This window comes from Synchiropus splendidus, chromosome 9 (assembly GCF_027744825.2).
Source record: "Synchiropus splendidus isolate RoL2022-P1 chromosome 9, RoL_Sspl_1.0, whole genome shotgun sequence".
Taxonomy (NCBI): domain Eukaryota; kingdom Metazoa; phylum Chordata; class Actinopteri; order Syngnathiformes; family Callionymidae; genus Synchiropus; species Synchiropus splendidus.
In genome coordinates, this window is record NC_071342.1 from 11,695,597 (window position 1) to 11,717,834 (window position 22,238).

General features: G+C 43.0%; 2 protein-coding genes across 8 annotated transcripts; one reads left to right on the plus strand and one right to left on the minus strand.

Moving 5' to 3' along the window:
• Window positions 1-3,293: 3,293 nt before the first annotated feature.
• On the plus strand, window positions 3,294-6,183 carry LOC128764820 (BLOC-2 complex member HPS6). Its single transcript, XM_053875010.1, has one exon. It carries the CDS (start codon window positions 3,563-3,565, stop codon window positions 6,161-6,163), a length of 2,601 nt encoding a protein of 866 aa, XP_053730985.1. The 5' UTR covers window positions 3,294-3,562; the 3' UTR covers window positions 6,164-6,183.
• Window positions 6,184-9,164: 2,981 nt separating this feature from the next.
• On the minus strand, window positions 9,165-21,219 carry prom2 (prominin 2). Of its 7 annotated transcripts, XM_053876042.1 has the most exons (26): window positions 21,045-21,219; window positions 19,897-20,295; window positions 19,604-19,783; window positions 18,162-18,477; window positions 16,304-16,368; window positions 15,930-16,135; window positions 15,659-15,779; window positions 14,763-14,826; window positions 14,601-14,690; window positions 14,091-14,278; window positions 13,894-13,968; window positions 13,735-13,798; window positions 13,525-13,669; window positions 13,310-13,462; window positions 13,122-13,245; window positions 12,966-13,054; window positions 12,419-12,503; window positions 12,175-12,312; window positions 12,027-12,095; window positions 11,869-11,961; window positions 11,746-11,799; window positions 11,424-11,504; window positions 11,098-11,166; window positions 10,943-11,032; window positions 9,568-9,680; window positions 9,165-9,512 (listed from the first exon to the last, which is right to left on the minus strand). In XM_053876042.1, exons 4-26 carry the CDS (start codon window positions 18,400-18,402, stop codon window positions 9,485-9,487), a joined length of 2,445 nt encoding a protein of 814 aa, XP_053732017.1. In that variant the 5' UTR covers window positions 18,403-18,477; window positions 19,604-19,783; window positions 19,897-20,295; window positions 21,045-21,219; the 3' UTR covers window positions 9,165-9,484. The 7 variants fall into 7 exon arrangements, with proteins under 7 accessions (XP_053732017.1, XP_053732019.1, XP_053732018.1 ...); XM_053876044.1 differs by lacking the exon at window positions 19,897-20,295 and having other exon boundaries at window positions 21,050-21,219; XM_053876043.1 differs by having other exon boundaries at window positions 19,604-20,295; window positions 21,050-21,219.
• Between the last annotated feature and the right edge of the window lie 1,019 nt (window positions 21,220-22,238).

Consider the following 22,238-nt stretch of genomic DNA (forward strand, 5'->3'; position numbering starts at 1 on the left):
TGCCATAATGCTTTCCTCAGCCTCTCTCCCTATAAACCTAACCATCCAAAACACATCTCTAACCTTAACCAGGACTCTGAACCAAACATAAAATGACCCAGTTATTATTATATTATTAAGTCTTCATCCTCAAATTCAGACTTAATTGTGTGAGGTCTGAACAAATGGTCCTGTCATAAGTGTTTTGTCAAGTATTGGTCCCCATAAAGTAGGATAAACATACTGTATTCATATACTATATACATATACTGGATAGATAGATAGATAGATAGACAGATAGATAGATAGATAGATAGATAGATAGACAGACAGACAGAAGAAAGACAGACAGAAGAAAGACAGACTGACAGACAGATAGATAGATAGATAGATAGATAGATAGATAGATAGATAGATAGATAGATAGACAGACAGACAGACAGACAGACAGACAGACAGACAGATAGATAGATAGATAGACAGACAGACAGACAGAGAGACAGACAGACAGACAGACAGACAGATAGATAGATAGATAGACAGACAGATAGACAGGCAGGCAGACAGACAGACAGACAGATACATAGATAGATAGATAGATAGATAGATAGTATGAAAGACTGTTAATATATTTCCTGTTGAGCCTCAAATCACATGAAGGTGTTGGGAGTGAGTTCAGCCACGAGAGCTCATGTCGTCGGTAGCTTGTGAAAAATATGAAAACCTTTAGTGAACCTCCATGCACCAGTGCAGTGATAAAAACTGCAATGGAAGGCTTCCAAACTTATTAATGGAAAAGGCAATGGGCAGAAAATATCCTGTAAAAGTCCGGATTATGCTGCAGTATTGAAATACAACAGCGGTATACCAGTTGAAATCAGATTAAAAGTTGTCTACCCTGGGGGAGAGTATCTCACCTGCTCACAACAAAATGCATCAGCCACTGGTTTTCTTTCCTGCTCCATATAACTCAAAAAGAGAACGTCTGCAGCCCTCTCACACTGCAGGCAAGCACTTTATCTTCACACACACGCACACACGTACACACACACCAAATAGGGTGAACACAAGCCAAACCACCTTGACAGCATCATTGTATTTTACAAGGGAGATACGCACAAGCACACACACAGACACAGCCACAAATGATAAATGAAAACCAACTCTCTCTTCAGGTTGGTCAGATAGTGAGTGTTGGACCATAAGAATGATCCAAAAACAAATAATCATTTCGAGCCGAACAAATGTTTATGTTACTATGATTGAATAGCGACCGCTAGAGGATAGTATAGGGAATAAAATTCAAGGAAATTATTACTAAAAGAACATATTATTATGGTTTCTAGCCTCAAAAAAGAAGCAAATAAAAGCGAGAAATCCACCTAGTGACACGTTTTCTGCGTAGACTGCACAAATGCAATAAAGAAATAATAAACATCATGAGATTTTAGAGAAGACTCAACTAAAAGAAGTCCTGTGATTCCGCGTCCAACCGAGGAATTATGGTTCGGAGACGTTTTCATTGTTAAATAAATGTACTTGGCCAAATAAATGTACTCACGCGAAGGTCGACAGCGACTTCCAGTGGTGGAAGATGGTAATTGAATCAGGTCATGACTCACCAAACGGATTTTTCAATGTTCGTCTCTTTCTTTTTCACTGGTCGGAGAAATGTGTCGGTAAAACATGTGATAAACATTATCCAACTTGAGTCTTGTGTTGTGTCTAACTACATTATTGGTATCACAAGCCGACTGGGTAATTGCATCTATTTTATCAAGCATCAAATTCCCTAGATTTAATCTTCTTCTTGGGTAAAAGGGCCAAGAAGAGTGAGTGCTGCATGAGAAGAGAGAGTTGAATCTACAGATGTAGTTGATAGATGTTCATTTATTCATTCATTGATGGAGAATTACAGCTGAATGCTTCGTTCAGACCACTACCACTATGAAGTTACAATGAACCTCTCTGGATACTAATACTTGATTTTCTCACGTACTGTCACTGTCTTGCAACTGCTCATTGGTGAAATGTTTTCAATGACAACAGCCGACTAAAAGCCAGAAACTCCAAACTCGTCCTTTCAGGGAAGAGCTGTGACCAGAAGCAGAAACTGAAATTGATCAAATAAAAAATTGATACTTCAAGCTACTGTTTAACTAAAACTAAAACAAACTGACAAAACATGACTGCAAGGATTTTGGGTCTCATTTGCATTAACCACTTGGCTCATGTTTGTATTATGTTTAAATATAAGCCCGTGGTTAAGTATCTCAAATTCAAACCGAACATCGAGTTCACAAAGGAGGTTGTACAGGTATGTTCAGAAGAAATGCCTTTTTCAAGAGCATTCATGCACGAGTGAGCTGTGGAATGCAGGGCGAATCTGTCTAAGAGCGAAAAGTTGTGGACTGACTTGCGCACGAGTGGGTGGCAGCCTGGTGCTGAACCTGACAGGGACTGAACAGTTTTCACTCTCCTGCCAAGACAGCTGAGCTCCTGCAAGCCTGTGTCTCTAGACTTGTGTTCAACACAGACATTTTACTATTGTTCCAAGCAGTGTATTGATAATGGGAAGGTCAAAGGTTATCAAAGGTCACGCACACTTGAGTGCTGTGCAAACATGTCCGTGCTGATGATGAGAATTAAGAAACTAATAGTGCATTGATATTTTAGAATCTGGAGCGTTGTGAGGGGCCTGGAAAAACTAATTGTATGCAAGAACATGATGTTTAGAGAAACAATTAAGGTGCCAAGAAGGTATTTCGAAGTATTTCTAAGTGAAACTGTCCTGAATAGAGTCAGGTAGTAGTAGACAATCCCCCAATGAAAGTGAATATTTTTAATTTAAACTGAATACATCGCTTTTTTTCATATAAATTGATGATGGTTGACATTAAAAATGTAAATATAATTTTGATGGTTTGGAATTGGGCATATATATATATATATATATATATATATATATATATATATATATATATATATATATATATATATATATATATATATATATATATATATATATATATATATATATAATTGTCCTACATAGTCAGACGACAATAAAGCCAACAATAGTTCTATATAGTTTTTTTTATATTGAAAGTTGACAACGAAGGTTGTCGGTGGATCGCTGTAAGGAGTACTCACCTGTTTTCGTTTCAAATGGCAGACACACCGTGGATAAACAGTGATAGAAACGTTGCCAGAAAACCAGAAAACACTTGCAAAGCAGCGTGGCTTTATCCATAGACGATCTTTGCTCTTTAATGGCCACGCCTTTTATGCAAATGAACCCTGGTATCCGGAAATTAGTGGTCCCGTGATGTCAGGAGAGCTAGCTTAGCATCGGAACCACTCTAGTGTGTGTCTCCGTCTTCTGCCTTTCCATGGTCCGGATGGGACTGTCAGCTCACTGTTCGGCTCTGCTTTCTTCCGCGGACTCAGTACTTGCGGTTGAGGAGGATGTCTGAAGGTGATTCGCGGCTTGTCGGAGCTCCGAGGACCAGACCGGGAGCCGCTCAGTTCGCCGCTGCGGAGTCCGACGTCTGATTTGGAAACAGGCTGCGGAGCTTCGATCATGTCGCTGTTCGTTTTGGAGCGACTGACAGATTTTGGAGACTATAGCGGCGGCGAACAGCTGTCAGAGACGCTCAAGCTTCAAAGCTGCCTGTCCAGAGTTCGCTCGAGCCCAGATGGACGTCACATTCACGTCTGCGAGCCTGAGGTCGGTCTTGTGACTTTTGACAAGTATGAACGAGCCCAGCCGGTCCACCAGCAGAAGAATCTGTGCGTGACGCGAGGTCAGGCCGTTGTGGATGTGTTATATCTGAACAGCGACAGTCAGAAGTATGTGGTGCTTGTGGTGTATGAAAGTGGGAAAGCGGAGTTCTGGAGGTTCCAGGAGTGTCAAGGTGGCTGGTCCCTTTTACAGACGTGGGAGCTGTGCAACAGTCCCAGAGCCCGGCTCCTGTCTGTCTGCGTCTGCTCTGATCTCATCATCTGGTGTGAGGAGAGACCCCCCTCAGAAGGCTCCACCACCACCAAGCTAAGATACTGTGTTTGTCGACGGGAGTTTGGCATCCACGAGGGGGCTGTCACTCTCGGAGGGGTGAAGGTCACACTGCACAACAACCCCAGATTCACTGTGATCAGCAGCGGCGAGTGTGTGCATCTTCTTCCGGAGGCTGCCGCCAAGCCCCAGCTCAGCATCTCCAGGTGTTTTCTCACTTGGTACCCGCATCAAGACTTCTTTCGGATCAGCACCACGGGTCGGAATGTCCCGCTGAAGAAAGTCTGGGGTAAAGAATCAGACTTTCAGAAGTTGGTACTGGACTGTTTGGGATATTTATCAGCAATCAACCCGCCGGATATACGCGGCTATGCTTCTCTGCCGTGTGGAGAGCTGCTGCTTCTGCTCAGCACCGGGTGGGTGTGTCACCTGCAGAAGGATGGGACGCTGCGACAGGTGCATAAGCTTCCAGAACATTGCACGTTAGAACACAGTAGCCTTGCTGTGTTCGAGGACACGCTGGCTCTAGCTGTATGTGACCTTCTGCTCCTTATTGACTTGAACTGCGGCAGAGAGCTGGGGAGAGTTCTCCTGCTGAAGCAAGGCGCACTGTTTACCAACCAGTCTGCGTGTCGGACGCCTCACTTCCTGTCAGAGACTGGCCTGTACGTCGTCGCGCAGCGAGATGCTGACAGCAGAGACTCAAAGACGAAGTCGCCTGTGGAGCACCTCCACCCTGGTGCTCTCTTGGTGGAGGCGGTTTTTGAGGAAGCCTGCAAATACTATCAGCAGAGGAGCCTCAGCAGCACGCAGCTGACAGTGGAGGCTCTCAAGCGAGGAGGCAGATTCCAGGCCCCCATATCTTTAGCCAGTATCCTCAGACTTTACCTCAATCTGGGCTCGACGGCAGAGCCGGTCCTCAATGGAAGTAGCGGAATCAACGACAGACACGACAAGCTTCAGTGCTCACTAGAGGCCGAGCTGAAGGCCCTTGTGTCTCTAGAGGAGGTCAAAAGGACGTTAGTGAGGGGGGGTGAGACGGAGGTGGAGGCCGTGTGTGAGACTCTGGTGGAGAAGGAGGTGATGAGGCTGCTGTCCGTGTCGGAAATGGACAAAGACAATCTTCAGTACCTCAACTCCATATTCAGTGGCTTTCCTTGCCAAGCGTGGAGGGCAGCCCAGCGGGCGCTGCAGCTACACTACAATGGAGAGGGGGTGTTGTCCACCCGAGCCTCGGCGGACGTCTGGAAAACTGTCTTAAGTCCCACTGGGACCTCTGCCCCCTCGCTTTTCACCCCACTCACCAACGGAGGACCGAAACACTCCTATCACGATGCTAAGTGTTCGCACCTCACCTTGCCCTCCGTCATGCCGGTGTTTGAGCTCCTCTGCTGCTCAGTCCTCCACTTCCAGCCAACCTGGCTTCCCCAGTTCCTGGAGCTGGCTCAGCAGCAGCAGCAGGGTTCGGCCTCTCTGGGCCTCAGCTTGGTCTCCTCCTCTTGGAGCATGAGTGGTACCAGAGGAGACGAGGCCACGGAGAACAAGGTGCCGCTCTACAAACGAACCCTTCGTGTCCTGAACAGCCACGACCCGGACCAGCACCGGGACCTGGAAGTGGAGGTGATGATGACCAGCGGGCGGCCGGTCGCCATCCTCGAGGCTCTGAGGATCCTGATCAGGAGGCAGCAGTGGGAGCGGGTCATTCAGATGGCACAGAGGTTCTGCAAACAGAGCCCGTTTCTGAACAAGGACATTTTCACCAGTCTGCTCTGCGAGGTGACTCAGCATCGAGATTTGGACCCCTACCTGGACCTTTTGTGGACCCTTTGCCCCGAGGACATGACCGTCACCACACTTTTGAATTTAATCTTGAAAGACTTGCCCACCCCAGTCACGGCGCCCCCTACATCTTTTTCTGCGTCAAGCTCCACCACTCCCTTCCCGGATCCCCAGAGTGGTCGACTGACGGTGGGGCTCCTGAAGCCTCTGCTGAGGAAGGTGCTTCAGAGGGAGATGAAACCCAGCCAGCACTACGTCGACATCCTCCAGTCCCCATCCTTCCCCCCACCAACACCCCCGCGCTATCCTGTCCACCCCCCAGTCAGAGCCACCTCCCCTGAATCAGATGACCAGCAGGACTCCACTCAGAACTCTAACTTTTCCTTGTGAATAAAAACACTCTTTTAGAAGACTGCGACTACTGAATTTAAAGCTGAAGTGCCGCCTGTAAATACTGCAGTGAGTTATCATGTAAATATTATTTAAACACGTGTGGAGAATGATTATTGATCGCCTGACATGAAAAACTGCTCTGGGATGTATGAAACTACTAATTTTAACGTCAGTGTTGCTAAAAAAGTATTTTCCTTTTTGTCAGTTTCCAGTTTGAGAAGTGAGCTTCAACAACAGTTCCTTTTTTTTGGAGGTACAGGTGTGAGTTACACTCTAACTTTCAGGTTGATATATGATCAATATGCTGGTGCAGACCATTATTTTAGTGTCCTGGAGAGCCTCTTTGGGGGTCAGGATTTTACAGTGATGTGCTGCAGTTACTTTACTTGGGTATTTCACTGGAGTTCTTCATGAACTCTGGCTAGGTTCGCCCTCACAAGCTCACAAGACATTCCTCCCTGAATCTTTTAAAAGTGACTCACAGTCCGACCTTAAATTCGATTTAGGCCGGTAATTCTGTTGGTATTCTAGAGCATATGAAGGCGGTGGTGGCTAATCTGAGCGCCCTGCTGCCTGCATGCATCTACTTTTCCAGAGGTCGAGTCTTTTCTCTGGAGAGAGAACTCGTTGCACTTTTAAATCGCCACAGCCAGTATTGTTTGCAAAATGCTTCTGATCTGTCGACTGTTGAGACGAAGCCGCACTGCTACAATTTTATGATTAAAAAACTCGCCTGAACAACTTACGAGGATGTTGTTGCTGGAATTTCTGTCTAGTTAACATAAAATTTGGACAAGAATTTGCAGAAATTAACTTCATATGACGCATGAAATTTGATTTCAACTTGCAAACTTGAAGAGCTTGTGTGATAGCATTGCAACATGTTGAAAGTTGTGCATCTTAATTTGTGTAATAACCTGTAATTACAGTTGCGACCTCGTGATGGCAGAACTTATTACATATTGCGATGTTATCACATGACATACATTTGTATTCACAAAGTTTAAATTGAGTTGTGGAGCCGCAGTTTTCGTAAGAGAAGCCAAAAATGAAATGGTGTCGACGGTGCCTTTAACCAAGTACAAGACAAATGTGTTTTCAGTGGATGGTGAAGGAAGTGAAAATACTGACAGAAAAACAATGTGCACAAAACCCCGTCAGTGCCTTTCACAGGGCAGCGCTTTAATTAGCAGCACAGTGTCGCATATCTGCAGCGCAGCAGAGACCAACCGCTGGGTTTTTACAGTACGTATGAGCCTTTTAGACTCTAAATATGAATTATACCAGACACTTTCACTTCCAGCCTGTAGTGTACAGATTTGTGACTCACATTTAAACAATGTTTCTGAAAGAAAAACTACTAACATTGTTGTATTGTGGTTTGAAGAGGTTGAACTGTGTGAAATCAAACCTGTACTTCCTACTATTTGATAGTTTACAATGTGATACAGATAATAAAAGTGGTAATACGCTTGTGTTGAATGATCTGGTGTCGCTGGCTTTTCTGCTTAACTATTAAAAAAGTAGATTTTCAATAGTGACTATAGGATTTTTTTTTTTTTAATTCCACATTTCTCGGCTACTGAATTGCACGTATTTCTTGCCCAGTTATTGTAATGTATTCCATCTATGTTTCATTCATGTTGCTGAGATTTATTTCTATTTAATATTAAGTGGCACCTGGTGCCTCAACTCACTGAGTAAGATCATGATGCTTCTTAGCAAATAGTGAGCTTTCCACCTGGGCCTGTGATGGAGTGGATTAAGAGCAGAGGTAGACAGTGGGGGTGGTGGTGTGCCGTGTCATAGGTGACATCTATCCTCCTGAGAGGCAGCAGGAAAGCAGAACTCTAAAAAGAGAACCCACGTCTCTCATGTTTGCAGCTCAACTCTAACCTTCTTGTGCTCCTTTGTGTCGCTCCACTGCTTCTCATGTTACAAGACCGGAGCTCTGATGTCATCGATCAAGGGCTAATTATAGATGCGACCTTGTGATCAGAAAAAGCCCGCTAACTTCCTGCAGAATTGTGAGTCAGAGAATGGAGCAGAAGAAAGCGTTTGTTATTCCTCAGGATTGGTCAGTAGCTGCTGGCGTTGCCGTGACTTCTACTCTTCCACTCCACAGTAACATCACTGCAGCTTGAATACAGTTAGATCTTCTGCATCACACCATTGTTCACGAGCGATGCAGATTAAAATGAATTCTTTGATGCTGTGCCCTGGCTTCAACTGTTGCGGTGCATCATGGGACATTCAGTATTTACCATGTGCACATTATAGAGTTATGAAACCATCGCCATCCTTGCTTTATTCTCCCATTTGGTACTTGTTTGTATGCATTTTTTAAATATTTATATACAATTGGTGGTTCAACTTCTGATGCCGTTTATGTGTCTAAACGTCCTGTATTATCGCGTCGGTCATTCCTTATAGCCTTCACGCCATGGTGAATGTTTTTGTGAGGGGCCAGATTATGCTTCTTATTTTCTACAGTCATTCAAATCTGACATACTAATAGAGTAGCTTTACATCAGAATACAATTTTCCACCTTTGTATTTTCAAAGTTAGATCTAGTTAAAGTTTACAAAACATTTTACAACAGCAACAAGGACGACATGAGACTTTAACTCATCAATAATATCAGTGAAGCGCTTAAAGCTGCTTAGACAAACCTGCTAGTTCATAAAAACAACTGGCTCACGGGACGTTGGCTGGACGTTAGTGCTGCATTTCAACATGTTAGTGGGACGTGTGCAGCATGTGACATCATCCAAGTTCTGTTTTACTCATCCAACAGGAGTTTGTTGGTGTTTTCAGTAAGTGGTGAAATCATGTATTCACTGCAGTGACAGTTGCTCCAGCGAAAGTTCAGATCCTGGAGTCTGTGTAAACAATGCCAGCAGTTGCGCCATCTTGAAAACCAAACTCGACCCACTGCGTTTCTATGAGACGTGACAGAACAGTAGAAGGAAGAAACACGACCTGTTTGTTGCTCAGTTTTATTCCAGCAGAAATCAAGTAAAGTGCAGTGTCAGATTTACAGTATTCACCAGTGTGTACAAAAACATTCAAATCAGCTTTAAAAAAACATTTATAAAACATACAAAAATAGGCAGAATTTATCACAGAGGTTTTCTTCTTAAACTTTCAACTAATATTTAAAAATGAAAAGCAGACATCAAACAACATCAAAACAAATTCCCTTCATTCCCACTGACTCGGTCAGACAGCATGGACAGTGAAATGTGAGCGACAATATTTGAGTAACAGTGTTCTGCCACATATTGGTGCAGCATCAGCAGCAGCTTGTCGTCATGTTAGCTGACGACTGACTTGATGCCGTCTCTGCCAAACAAAGATCAGTTAGTGGGGGCTTGAGAGCCAGTGGGTCACCACTTACTCGTGGACGTCAGAATATTTCATTCTTCTGTAATATTTGGCCAGTTTGATGGTTAAGATGATGCTGGGAATGAAGAAGATGAGGCACCATCCCAGGCTGAACCAAAAGGCGTTCTGAAAAGAAGAGGATCTTTCAGCTGGTTTGGATGTGACACTGTGATATCAGAACCAAAAGCTCCTCTGAACACTGCAAACCAGACACAGGACAAGAAAGGTCAGGGGGCCACGTGCAGCCAGTCGACTGTGTCGGTGGCAGAACACCGTGAAATGGATCATGTCAGTGTTTGGTTTTCTGGTGGAGTAAGTAAACAAAACAATGGAGCTAGAGCTGGAGATTATCAGCTCATGGCTTACTAGTAGTACCATGAATTTTGAAGGCAAATAATATTCCAAATAAAACATTGTATTGTCATATCATGTTTATGTTATTGTTGCATACATTACTGTATACACAATATATACTTGTGCATTTCACTCTACTTTACTACTATTTCACTCTAATGTAAGCTATTTCCCACGATATTTGCTGTTATGTTCCGCCCCTCATGGCAGGACATTTCTGAAACTGCCACAAGGCAGATTTGCGCCACATCTGAATCTGTCATGAAGTGATTGATTCATCCATCACATGCAGCACAAAACAAGCGTCACAGGCTGCTCGGAATGACACCAACTTCCTGTTCAGTTGGTTATCAAATGTTCCTCAACGGTCAAAGTCCTGTTCCGCACCACAATGAGATAAAATTCTCTTACAAAACATGACATAGAAACCTTTTGTTTAATCTGTGTTTTTAGCTGATATCTTATAGTCTCACGACACACGCCTACATTCAATTTCCTGAGGCGCCACATCATTGTTACTGTTGTGCGGGGAGAAATAATTAAAATTTGTTTAACTTTATATTTTGTTACTTTAACAATATAACACAGAATTTAAAAAATAGTAATACAAATAATATAAAAAATAGTCATAAATTTGTCAATTTTAATCATAAATATTTAGTTAAATATCTCTGACATAACTATGGATAAAAATGTAAATATTAAATATACAGGCACTTTTTTTTCAAGGACTTATCTTTTAGTATCTTAAATTACTTTTTATATCTATCAATTTCTTTTATGGTTTTGTTCTGGCCTCCTGACCTTACGACCCCCTGGCCGCACTTTTCCCACCTCTGACCGACCCTGTGTCAGATCCTTTCTGTGAATGCAACTACTTTTGCCACCACTAGTAGCAGTGCAAAGGCCACTGTCCTATCAATCTCCTAAAACTACTTGCTAATAAACAGACCTGCAATCCAGTTCAAGAAAAGAAGAGCACAACTGGACTGCATTTTCTATCTAATCCAATCCATTTTCCAAAACATCCTCACCAGAGACTCAGTCAGGTTGGAGCAGACCACGGTCTCCACAGAGTCCACAGCGTTTGCCACCGGCCCACACTGACCCACTTTCTCAGTGATCTGCAGGTACACAGCCCATCAGTTCGGCACATCACTCGCAACTTTCAGATTGGAGACTATTTTACCGCCGTTCTGGCCCAGTTCATGTAAGCGACGATGTAGCTGAGCTGACAGTTCAGAAACTCCTTGCTCTCCTGGAAACCACAGAACAGAACGTGACCTCCACACAGTCTTCTCTCCGAGGCAGGAAGCAGGAATCACCAGATCATGAAACGCTAACATTGTTCAACACAAGGTTTAGAGTAAGTCCACAGAAAGTGACACTTCCACTCCTCCCCCCCGCCCTCCCTCCCGCCTGCCGCCCCTCTGGCTAAACAAATGACCCGCCTGTGGCATTTAAGAAGCACATGAAGCAGCACGCTCCCCTCATGTGACTCGCGGCTGTACTCACGGTCTTCACGATCTGGGAAGTTTGTGTGTTGAGGAATGTTTGTGTAGCATCTACACGCTTTAGGATCTCAGTGACCAAACCCTGGAGGAGACGCAGAGACCACAGTCAAACACTGGTTCATTATCACGGATTAACCTCGACATGATGTGACGTGTTTAACTGGTTTCTATTTGGCATGTTGTGGCGACAAACGTTGTCAGATGTGGGATGTGCAGTGATGCCATTAGAAGCGTGTGTTTCAGTGTGTGTGGTTTGTGGAGAACCAGGAGATGGATGATGATGTTTTGCTTTAGAACAGTAGGGTGTCGCTAAAAATACTCACCTTTAATTTGTTTACGGTGGTTTCAAGGTCAATCATGGTTGACTCCATTCGTTGCTGAAAAATTGAATATTTTATTGACATTAATGGGGGTGGGGTGATAATAGAAACAGTACCAATACCTACCAGCAGGGGGAACGTCGTCATTTCAATACTGCTCTGAATCTGCCGTATTTTATCAGCCTGGGCCAATAGCTCTGCCTTTGTCTGGCTGTTTGTCTTTTAAAAAAGTGGACATTTGGGAAGTTACTTTTAGTGAAGTGAAAGGATGACTCTCTACTCACTTGAGTGTTGGCGAGCTGCTCAAGTTGGTCCGCAGTAGAATTCAGATTTAGACCACTAATGTTGCTCATCTGGCAGAGAAGGATGCAGAGTAAAGATTTTAAAGACATGAGAGACAACTGTAGACATGATGGAGGGATTATGACCAACCTGCTGTCTGAATGCAGAGAAGTCAACACTTTCAGCGGAGATTTTGTTGAGCTCCTGTTTGACCGTCGGGGTCATCAGCGTGAAATCTGACAGGCTGAAGTCCAACTTCTCAAACTCCTCCTTGATACCACTGGTGTACTGAGTGTGCGGGGCACAAAGGACGGGTGAGAAAATAACTGGACATTATCATTTCCAAGATGTCAATGGAAACAGATCTATACAATAGTCATCAACGACTTCTCACTTTAGAAATGTTCAACAGAGTTTCCAGGTCCACAACCTGGTCCAAATGTAGAGTCGACCACACAGGCTGGTTCTTTTGACAGTCACTGAGAAAATAAATACATATTTCAGATATATTAAAGGCTGACGCTTAGTCTAAACTTGCACCAAACTTTCAACCTATAAATGTTTCCAATTGAGATGATTCCAAAAATGTTAAAACTTGGGATACTTTTTTGTTCTGAACCTGACGATTTATTATTTTCTGGGTTCTATAAAATGCTCAATTCTTATGACATATATGGCAATATAGTAATAATAATAATAATCATAATAATAATATTCAAATAAATCATGAAGAGCTTTTTCCCAGTCATTGTATACATTTGTACTTTCACAGCTGCACGTGTACAACTACTAACTCAACGTGTAATTACAGTATTTGTTGGTCACACAACCTCAGACATTTCAGTTGTTAATAGTTGCAAGTTTTAAACCAAGTTTTAATGAGGGTGGCTGAGGATCCTGCAAGACAGATCAAATTTGTCTCCATATTTTACGCAACGCACCTGTAGACGCCTGAAATGTTGAATTTGATTTGATCTCCAGAAGCCGTGGTAAAGCTCAGCTGAGAAACAAGGTCTAAACTGTCGACGAACTGTGAAGGAACGAGAGCTGTAAATGTGCTGAAGTCTGACATCTGAAAACTGTGATTTGTCTGGCACCTCCAGAAGCTCTCCCTCGCTCCAGGGCTGACAGAGAACAGTGTAAACATTCCCGCCCAGAATGAAGAGAACAAGAACGATGATCATGAAGAGCCAGGAGAAGAGGAAGCTGATGCCTGCGCTCCTGGAGAACGACAAAGAAAGCGTTAACAGCAGAAGGTGCAGACAACCTTAAGTCACAGACTCACATCATCAGGAACGTGCCGCCACAGTCTGCTGTTTGAGATCTTTTTGTCGGATCTTCTGAATGCTGTAGACCCACCGGGCCCAGAACAAGACCCAGGATGTTGCACACCACAACCAGCAGGACCACACAACAGAGAGCGATGGTCACTTTCCATCTGAAGACACACACGCAGGTTACATTTGATCGCCTGTTCAAGCCTCCTGACTGCGTCGCCACCTGATCTGCTCAGCTTTCTCCACCAGTGGCGTTGCTTTGTGAATTTCTCTGGACGCCTGATTCAGCATGTCGTCCACGCTGGACAAGAACGACAGGTCAATTTGGCCACTCAGGTCAGAGATCAATTCCAGCTCCCTCTTGGTCTCTGCAAGCAAATTGTTATTCACGTCTGATGTTGTTACTACGGGAGAATTCAGAGAGGGAACTCACTCTCAGCGACGTCACGCGTCTCCACGGCCACTGTCTCAGGGATGCTGTTCACGTGGGTCAGCGCCTGAAACACAGACGTCATGTGTTGTTGCCACTGCCCAATATCTTGTCCACTCAATTAGTCTCGCTTACATGGAAAGGTCATTTCAAAAGACAAACCTCTGTGATGACGGACGTGAGGTTGACCTCGATGACTTTATCCAGTGCAGACTGGAATTGTGACATACTGGTGTTCTGTTGGGAAAAGTGAAGAGATATGAAGTTGCCATCCCAAACACCAACAGTAGATGGAGCCAGATTTTCAAAACATACGAGTATGCAGGAAAAAAAACCTGATCTGTTTGCTGTGAACTCACATGTTTGTAGTCAGGTAGAGTGAGCTCCACGTTTATCTCGCTGCAGCGCACGCACTCGGGCTTCGACACGATTGCATTGAGGTCACTTTTCACTGCATCCAGACTGGTCTGGTGGTCACGCATGTTGTCCTCCAGCGTCTTCAACATGGAGTTCAAATCTTTCACTTGCCGGTCAACCTTTTTAGTCTCTGTTAATCACAGAAATCCATTGCTGTTTCACTTGAAATACAATGTAAATGATTCCCCAGTCATTGATTTTAAAAGGACAAATTCCATAAAAAACAAGGCAAGTTTTAAAATCTTGTGTCTTGTATGTCTCTCCAAACAAAACAGTGGGTTCTTTATGGAGTAAAAAAAACCTGAATGAAATGAATCCCTGCACAGTTTTGCATGTAACTATCTGTTTGCATATTTGTGAAAGGAATTTTCCCAACATGCGAGACATAACAGCTGCACACAAGTATTCACATGCTGAGAGTGAAACAGGATGGGCGTGCAGAGATGATTTACCCTCATCCATGTATCGCACAGATTCCAAAGTTGGATCCAAAGCCTCTCGAATACGCCCCTGGATAGCCGATCCCAACTGAGGCCCGACAGCTGTTGATCACAACAGTTTGTTGTCATTGTTGCTGGAACTGACTGAATGTGGTCGTTTTAACGGAAACGTACCATCAATGTTCTCCGTCACAACTCTTATAACCTTAAGACTCTCGTCTAGAACACCATTCGCTTGCTAGATCCAAAGAAAAAATAATGTTAACAACAACCTCCAGGGCGAAATCAGGTCTTCAACCGAAACTCAATCATTGGCCTACGTTTGTGTTGGAAACAAAGAGGGTGCTGAGCAGGCATGAGAACACAACCGACGTGATTCCCCACTCCCACATGAGGAGGATTTGATTGTGATAAAATGTTCTCTTTTATGTGAGCAGAACGAAACAAGAGCCAAGATCCAAGACAGTGTGAAGAATTAGTCTGGTGGGGAAAACATCAACCAATGTTTTTTGGGTAGCTGTGTACCTTTTGAAGATTCAATATGTATGCATTAGTGCCCAGCTGCTCATCTCCTACCTTCTAGTCCACCCATGGTGGTGTCCTAATTTTGTCTTAAAAGTTCAGTGGGTGGCGCTCTAAAAAAAGTGGGTTGCCGTTGAAGACTTATAACTATGTATATATTATTTATTTATTTCGATATATGCTTATATATTATGGGTATTTATTTATTTTGTGTTATTTGATAGTTTGGGACTTCACTTGTTTTTCTTTGTGGATCTCTTTGAAGTTTGTTGTGTGTCTTTAATATTTTTAGTATGTGTCAGTGTCTTTGTTGCCAATAGCTGCTGTGACGACGCGTTGAATTTGCCCACTGTGGGCGTAATGTAGGCCATTAAATCTTATCTAATCTAAACGCTATGATTATACCACAGACAGTGCCATCTAGTGGCCTTGGAAAATGAGGACTGAGTGACTGACCCATCACTAGCAAGGACCAAGCTTCTCAAATCAATAAACAGTGGCGTGCGACCCTCATAGCAACTAATCTAACAGCGCTGTTTCTTGCTCACCTTTGGCAAAGCGTTGACAAATGTTCCAACATTGTCCAGGGTGTGGTTGACGTCCTGAAAACCATCTTCCACGCTTTGTCTCAGAGCCTGGTTACTTCTGTACATGCAAATGTTGCCAGCGCTGAAAACACAGGCACATCAATCAGAGGTGTCATTTTGGGATTCTGGAGTGACGCACGCACTCTCCCACACGGGCAGCGAGGCGTTCGTACTCAATCTGCTCTTATTCTGCGCCAATTTGAGAGCACGTGATAAAGCCGCCGATTCTCACAAGATAATGACGGTGGTGACGAGCAGACTCCAGTAGAGGGTTCTTCTGCGACACTGAATTGCTGCTGTCTGCTCCTGATACATATTCCCACCACAGTTGCCACAGCAGCGGCAGCACGCAAGGAAGAAGCCGACAATGGGCATCAGAACGATGTACAGGACTCCGATAGCCGCACACACCAGGAAACCAATTTCATACTGCAGTACCTGAACCAAGAAAACAGTCATTAAGGCCATCATGCTCTGTACTTATGTCAATAGAACACTCGCATATCCATCATAGCAGGTCTCAGATTTCAAGGTCAAGGAGCAGAAAAGGGTGTGTCAGTGTTTTCCCATGTGAACTACAAACTCAGCACACAGAAATTCACTCACTTTTCGGATGACTGCTTGATCTGATGTGATTTTCGGGATGTCCTGGTAAACTTCTTGGATCAGATCTGGAGTGGATGATGTATAGAATGTTTAGAACACAACATAGTAGTCAATACACAATTCAAAGAAGAACACTTCCACTCCACTGGTTCTTCTGTTGAGGTTTTGTTCCTTTTTTCTCTCAGCTGCCCTTAAAGTACAATGCAACCTCACGCTGTACAAACACATTAATCGGTAACTATTGTCCAAGTGGTAATGCGACACCTTCGTCTATTGGTAGCCAGGAAACCTCCTGGACATGAAAAGAAAGACAGGATTGTAAACATCAGCAAGTGGCACAAAACATAAATGATATCAAATATGTGTCAAGAGGACTCAAGCACAAGTCAGCAAGACCTCAGTTTGTGTCATTCCTGCAACTGTGTCACGTCTATTTATCAAGTGTAAATGCAGCTTCTTTATTTATATGGCAGCCGAGCTATTTAATGTGCTGTAGCTGTTAAAGGTGGTAAAATCGTGTGAATGTTGTGTTTCAATACAAAGAACCATCATGTACTACTCCTTTGAAAGGCACCAGCTGTACAGAATCAATCTATTGGCAACTAACACAAAAGATATAGGTCATAAATGACATTGCAGTTCTCATATACACTGTACTTTTGTGTGAAGCAATGCCAAGATTGTGAGCAGAGGAACATAAACAGGCCTAGGGCAAGTTGGCGTAAGAAGAAGTACTGCCACGAGAAGGTTGCTAAAGCCCTTAGACAGATCAGACATCATAGGTCTGCCCATCGCCATGATCGATGGGATGAACACCGCCATGTGCGGGAGCTACGACACTGGCATGGTGTTTTGGGTGCGGCATTAACGGGCCACTGGTTATCTCCAGGACTGTTGTGCAAACAGATGTCTGGTGGTGAGGGGAGGGATCAGTCACAGTCACAGAACCCTTGCCCTTTAGAATATTAACTTAGTGGAGTCATAATCTAGAAACTGGAAAGAGCATTTCCTGATGGGTGAAAAAACATAAAAAGAACTAAATGGGAAGAAAAGCTCAAATGTTGGATATAAGAACAGTAATAAACAAGTGTAATTATGCAATGAAATTATAAAAAACATATCGATTTGGCTGCAATGTTTCTGTTTAGAAATGTAATAGTAATAGTACTTCAATAAATGCAGACATTGGATACAGTAATGACAACCATGCCGAAAAATAGCCCGAATGATTAAAACGGTGAGTACTTTTAAGACTACTAGTTAAAGTAAAAAGACTGTGCTCCATGATGTTGATGCCAGTGGAAAGGCAGGTGATGTTTTCTCGAGAAGCACTTGAACCATATTTGTTTTAGCTTGTTTCATTTGGTTTATCCATTTTCCCCTGAGGCGTTTTCACCTTGTGACTCACTGGCAGCACAATGCAAACCAAAGTGATGGCAGACCGAACAAAACATCCACAGATGCTCAGTCCTTGCTCAACACAGGAGGCAAAATTACATGTGCTGACTGACGATCCTAGTACAACAAAGCCTTTATGTTAGTGATTATAGAGACACCTGATAGCCAGTGAATGAATGAGCTCTAACTCAGTGGAAATGGACAAAGCGTGTCTCAATAACCCCCACGGCACAATGAGGAGCGGGAGAAGGACCAGTCATTGTTTTAACGACTGCTTTCAGAAATAAAGAAGGAAGTTGTTCGGGAAATAGTCTGACCTACAATGTCACACAAAGAGGTTAAAGAACAGCTACGTTTCAACAATCCCTATTAACTTACTGATTAACCAATCCCCGCCGCCCTTGTGTGGACACACAACACACTTAATGTGTTTGACCAATGACACGCCACAGATACAGACCTTTAGGGAAGGGCCTTGGCTGCACTGTGCGGAGGAAGGACTGCACTGGCGCAGATATGAAGGAGGCAGCTGGGTTCTTGCCAGTTGTGTCGTTGTAGTTAGGGTAGGCGATGCCATACTGGATGCGGTCAGGTAAACAGGAAGCCTGCAGTGGGTTGGTTTGGGCCTGGCTGAGCTGCACCAGTAACACACCCACTGTAGCGATGCTCCACCACCTCTGACCACGCTCACATGGACCCATGACGACCGCTTAAGAGGATGAACTCGTATGGGCTCCGACCACTGGGTTATGAAGCCACCAACTCATGGGAGCAAGCTGGAGAGAGGATTAAAACCAACCAATGAAAACAGGCCGAAAAAAGACTCTTTATTTACACATTCACTTCCGGCTTGGGCTGGTATCAGGTATGAGATATTATTTTTCACAACCACTTCCTGTTTTGTCTAAACTCAAAAACTCAATACAATATGGTTCCAAGCCAAGAAGGTAATTCGATTTTCTTGTTCTGACTGTCAGGAATACAAATTTAGTGCAATATTTGGGCTCTTGAAACATCAACTGCAAAAAAAAACAATAGTTTGATTCAAGCATATGAGCATGAAAAGATTTCCATGTTAAAATACGGCGCTATATTGGCTGTCCGAGAACGTGGCCTCACAGCAGGAGATGCTGATTCCAAACAGTGTTGCAACACTGTGTGTACAACAGGATGACACATACTTAGTGATCAGAATAATGTTTGCCCAAGTAAGGATGGGACTTTCCGTGCTGACCAAAGATTCATTTGGTGCCACATTCACACTCTAAAACACTCCATAGGTAGCTTCAAATGGAAATAACAAATTGGCTCATGATTTTGATATAAAAAGCTCATAAATAAAGTGGAATTACAGGTTCCTAACCAATATGAGTGGTTTGTGAAAACCAAGTTATGATGTGGGACGGCCAGTTCCCCAGGAAACCCACAGAGCACATGGAAGATGATTTAAAACTGGTGATGTTGCTCAATCTGGGCTGGACACAAACATATTTGAACCCCAAATAACAGTCGATAAGGACACAAACTTGCACACACACACATATCAGAGAGCCATTTCAATCTATTCGCAGAATCTTTGTTAATAGTAACGTGACATGGTAAAGAACTAAATAAACATATCTAGTTTGAGTTTTGTTCTATTTGCCCATCAGGCGGAGAAAAGCTAATAAAAATGCTCCGGCTATAACACAGAATAACACAGCTGTTGTAATGAAGCATGACACCTCCCTCAAAGCAAATAATTCACAGCCCACATGCATATACTTATTTAAAAAGATGAGTCATCTGAAGCAAATACTAAAAAAGGATGGCAAGATGACTGGGAAGTTCTAAAAAGTTCAAATTCCCGCTTGACATCCCACAACAACACACAACACTTGCCTCTGATCTCTGTCCACTCACCTTTCATGGCTCGAGCCTGAAGTCCAGTTTCAATGACCTTCGTTGAGCGGTTTGTGGCGCCAACGCTCCTGCAGAAACTTGATCAGCCCTGCAAGTCGCAGTTGGCTCTGTGCGGGTCTTCAGAGATCTGGGAAAGAAGAACTAGACAGAGTGGTGTGGGAGGAGGGGAGGAGGGAGGGTCTTATATAGTCAGAAACAGAGAGAGGGAGGGGTGTCGGTAAGACGGGATGTGAATGCTTCAAGGAAGTACACAGGAAACCTTGGGGAAAAAATACGGCGACCTCATTTCTCACCTGGGTTCCAGGATTGTGATCACTTGTCAGGAATATTTATACACTTTATGATCATCACATTAAAGTTAAAGCAAGGTTAAAGGTGAAAACAGAGGTGAGTTTTGATGTTTTAACTTCCTCTCCAATAAAACAATCCAATTGGAAGATGCCAGTTACATTAAAAGGAAGTTATAACTGGGCACTTCCCAAAAACAATCAATACACTCTTTGTTCCTACAGTGCGAATAGTGATGGGTGAACTCCACGACTGTGTATTACTTTGCTGAGCCAAGAAGCTACTGATATAAAAAGTCAAGAACCTCAAGAAGTGACTGAGTTGCATTCTCACAGTCACACAGTGATTTGGCATCTGAGGACTGGGATTATAATCTTCATCTTTTCATTTGATCGGCCCATGTTCTGCAAAGTAGTGAAACAAGTGACAGCAAAGAAGGAGGAGAGTCAAAACAATTAAATAGTTCACGCTTACAATCTGTTTTTGGACACAACAGAGATGAGCTCCCCTCAATTGTTTTAAATGACAAATAGAACAGCTGGAGTCGTAAAAAATTCACACACTAACAGCAACATCCTACACTGTTGGTGTGAAGGTTTTATGGAGTCTTTTGTGTTAGAGGAAAGAAAAGGAGTTCCATTTCTGTGCTCAGTCAGTACGTCATTTTTGCTCTGTATTTATGCTGCTGCTAATTGTTAATTCCCCACTTTGGGATTAAAAAACAACATCATCGCTTCTGTAATCCACACGATAACCAGTCAGAATAGAGGCAACCGAAACATACATCCAAGCCTGGGATGATTTCCGCCTGGATTAAAATGACTAGCAAGCAACTCCTATATTACTAGGTAGATTATTTTACATCTCCAAATATATATATACTAACATAAATGCTATTTCATGAAATGACCCTCAAACTACCTGCTCTTGACAGATGAAACTCATTTTTTGCAAAACACTATTTTATGTTGACCCTCCAGTCGGTTGACTATTATATATGTATTCCACCTCTAATATAACAAAGCTACAAGCAAACTTCTGTTGATGAACAATATGCTCAGTACAACATCTGCTCAGCACTCACAATCAGCCGAAGCCACTCCAAGTAAATATATATATATATAGAATCAATAATGACATTAAAATAACTCACCTGACCTTGAAGAGGTTTGTTTTCAGGAAATCATCTTCCGAAACTTCCATATATGTCTGATGTGGTTTCACTTAAAAATAGCACATTGTAATTCCTTCCATGAATTTGAATGTGTTTTCCCTTTCGCCGGAGTCGATGCAAATACAGCGGGCAGTCACGCTCCGAGGTTCTTGACTCCTCTCTCTTGGTCGTGTGCCCAACATTCCTCCTAGTTAACTGCTCCAGTTAAGGGATGATCCTTTAATCAGCTGGACGGAGCTGAAGGCTTTGCACACACAGACTTTTTATGCACTTTTATGTCTGTTACTTATTTTTTGTGAACAAAACTTTCATCAATAACGGTCCAATGGAGATGTGATTGAAAGGGCAAATCACGCTTTTCTTGAGCTTAAACAGCATCAATATGAAATGGCAACAACAATAACAGTAAGACAAAACTCTGATATAAGTAAATCAATACCACCAATGATACACCACAGCATTTTCATTGAAACAAGATCAGTGAAATGTACTTGATTCTGAAGTCATCAAGATATTCAGAGTAGACAGTGTTTAGGGACCAGATGAAAAGTGGGATTTAATAGGTCACAACTAGCAGAGAGTGGAATAAAATGGACGCCTGGAAATCCTCATTTCCACTGAATTGGTGACTTCTGAGAAGCAAGAGGAGCTGACATGGCATATGGTTATAGTCTATATATATATATATATATATATAGGCGACGGAACTAAATCACAAGGTAGTGTAAACAGAGTCACAAGCTTATTCTGAAAGAAGGTTTAGGGACTGGAATAGACGCAAGCGGAGAATGCACAAACAAGATGGGCACTTGAGAAAATTCGCGGACTCAACAGCGCCATCTGATGGATATTGCAGTCAAAGTAGAGTATAAATGTGTTTTAGATACCGCCTGCTCGCACACAAAACTGCTGGTCGTATGTAAAGCAGAAAACAAAGAATGTACTTCACATCCTAAGCTTGTTGAGAATCTTTGCATCTGTTGACAACCCCTAAGTGGAAATGTTGTGGTCTATAGAACATCACAAATTTCTTGTGTCCATGGCGTCATCTATTGAACTCAAACTTATGTCGAAAAAGTGTTTTCACCACTTTTCAAGAACTATTATATTGTGGGGAAATTAAACTGGGCTAGTTATCTAAGACAATGCAGGTTCATTTTATCCAATTAGTTG

Excerpts from the sequence above, each read along its gene's own strand:
- LOC128764820 (XM_053875010.1), top strand. The coding sequence starts at position 3,563 with ATGTCGCTGTTCGTTTTGGAGCGACTGACAGATTTTGGAGACTATAGC.
- prom2 (XM_053876044.1), bottom strand. The coding sequence starts at position 18,402 with ATGGGTCCATGTGAGCGTGGTCAGAGGTGGTGGAGCATCGCTACAGTG. Across the intron at positions 13,055-13,121 it reads GCGAGGGAGAGCTTCTGGAG|TTCGTCGACAGTTTAGACCT; the intron begins GTGCCAGACAAA and ends GTTCCTTCACAG. Across the intron at positions 12,313-12,418 it reads CTCTGTTGAACATTTCTAAA|TACACCAGTGGTATCAAGGA; the intron begins GTGAGAAGTCGT and ends CCGCACACTCAG.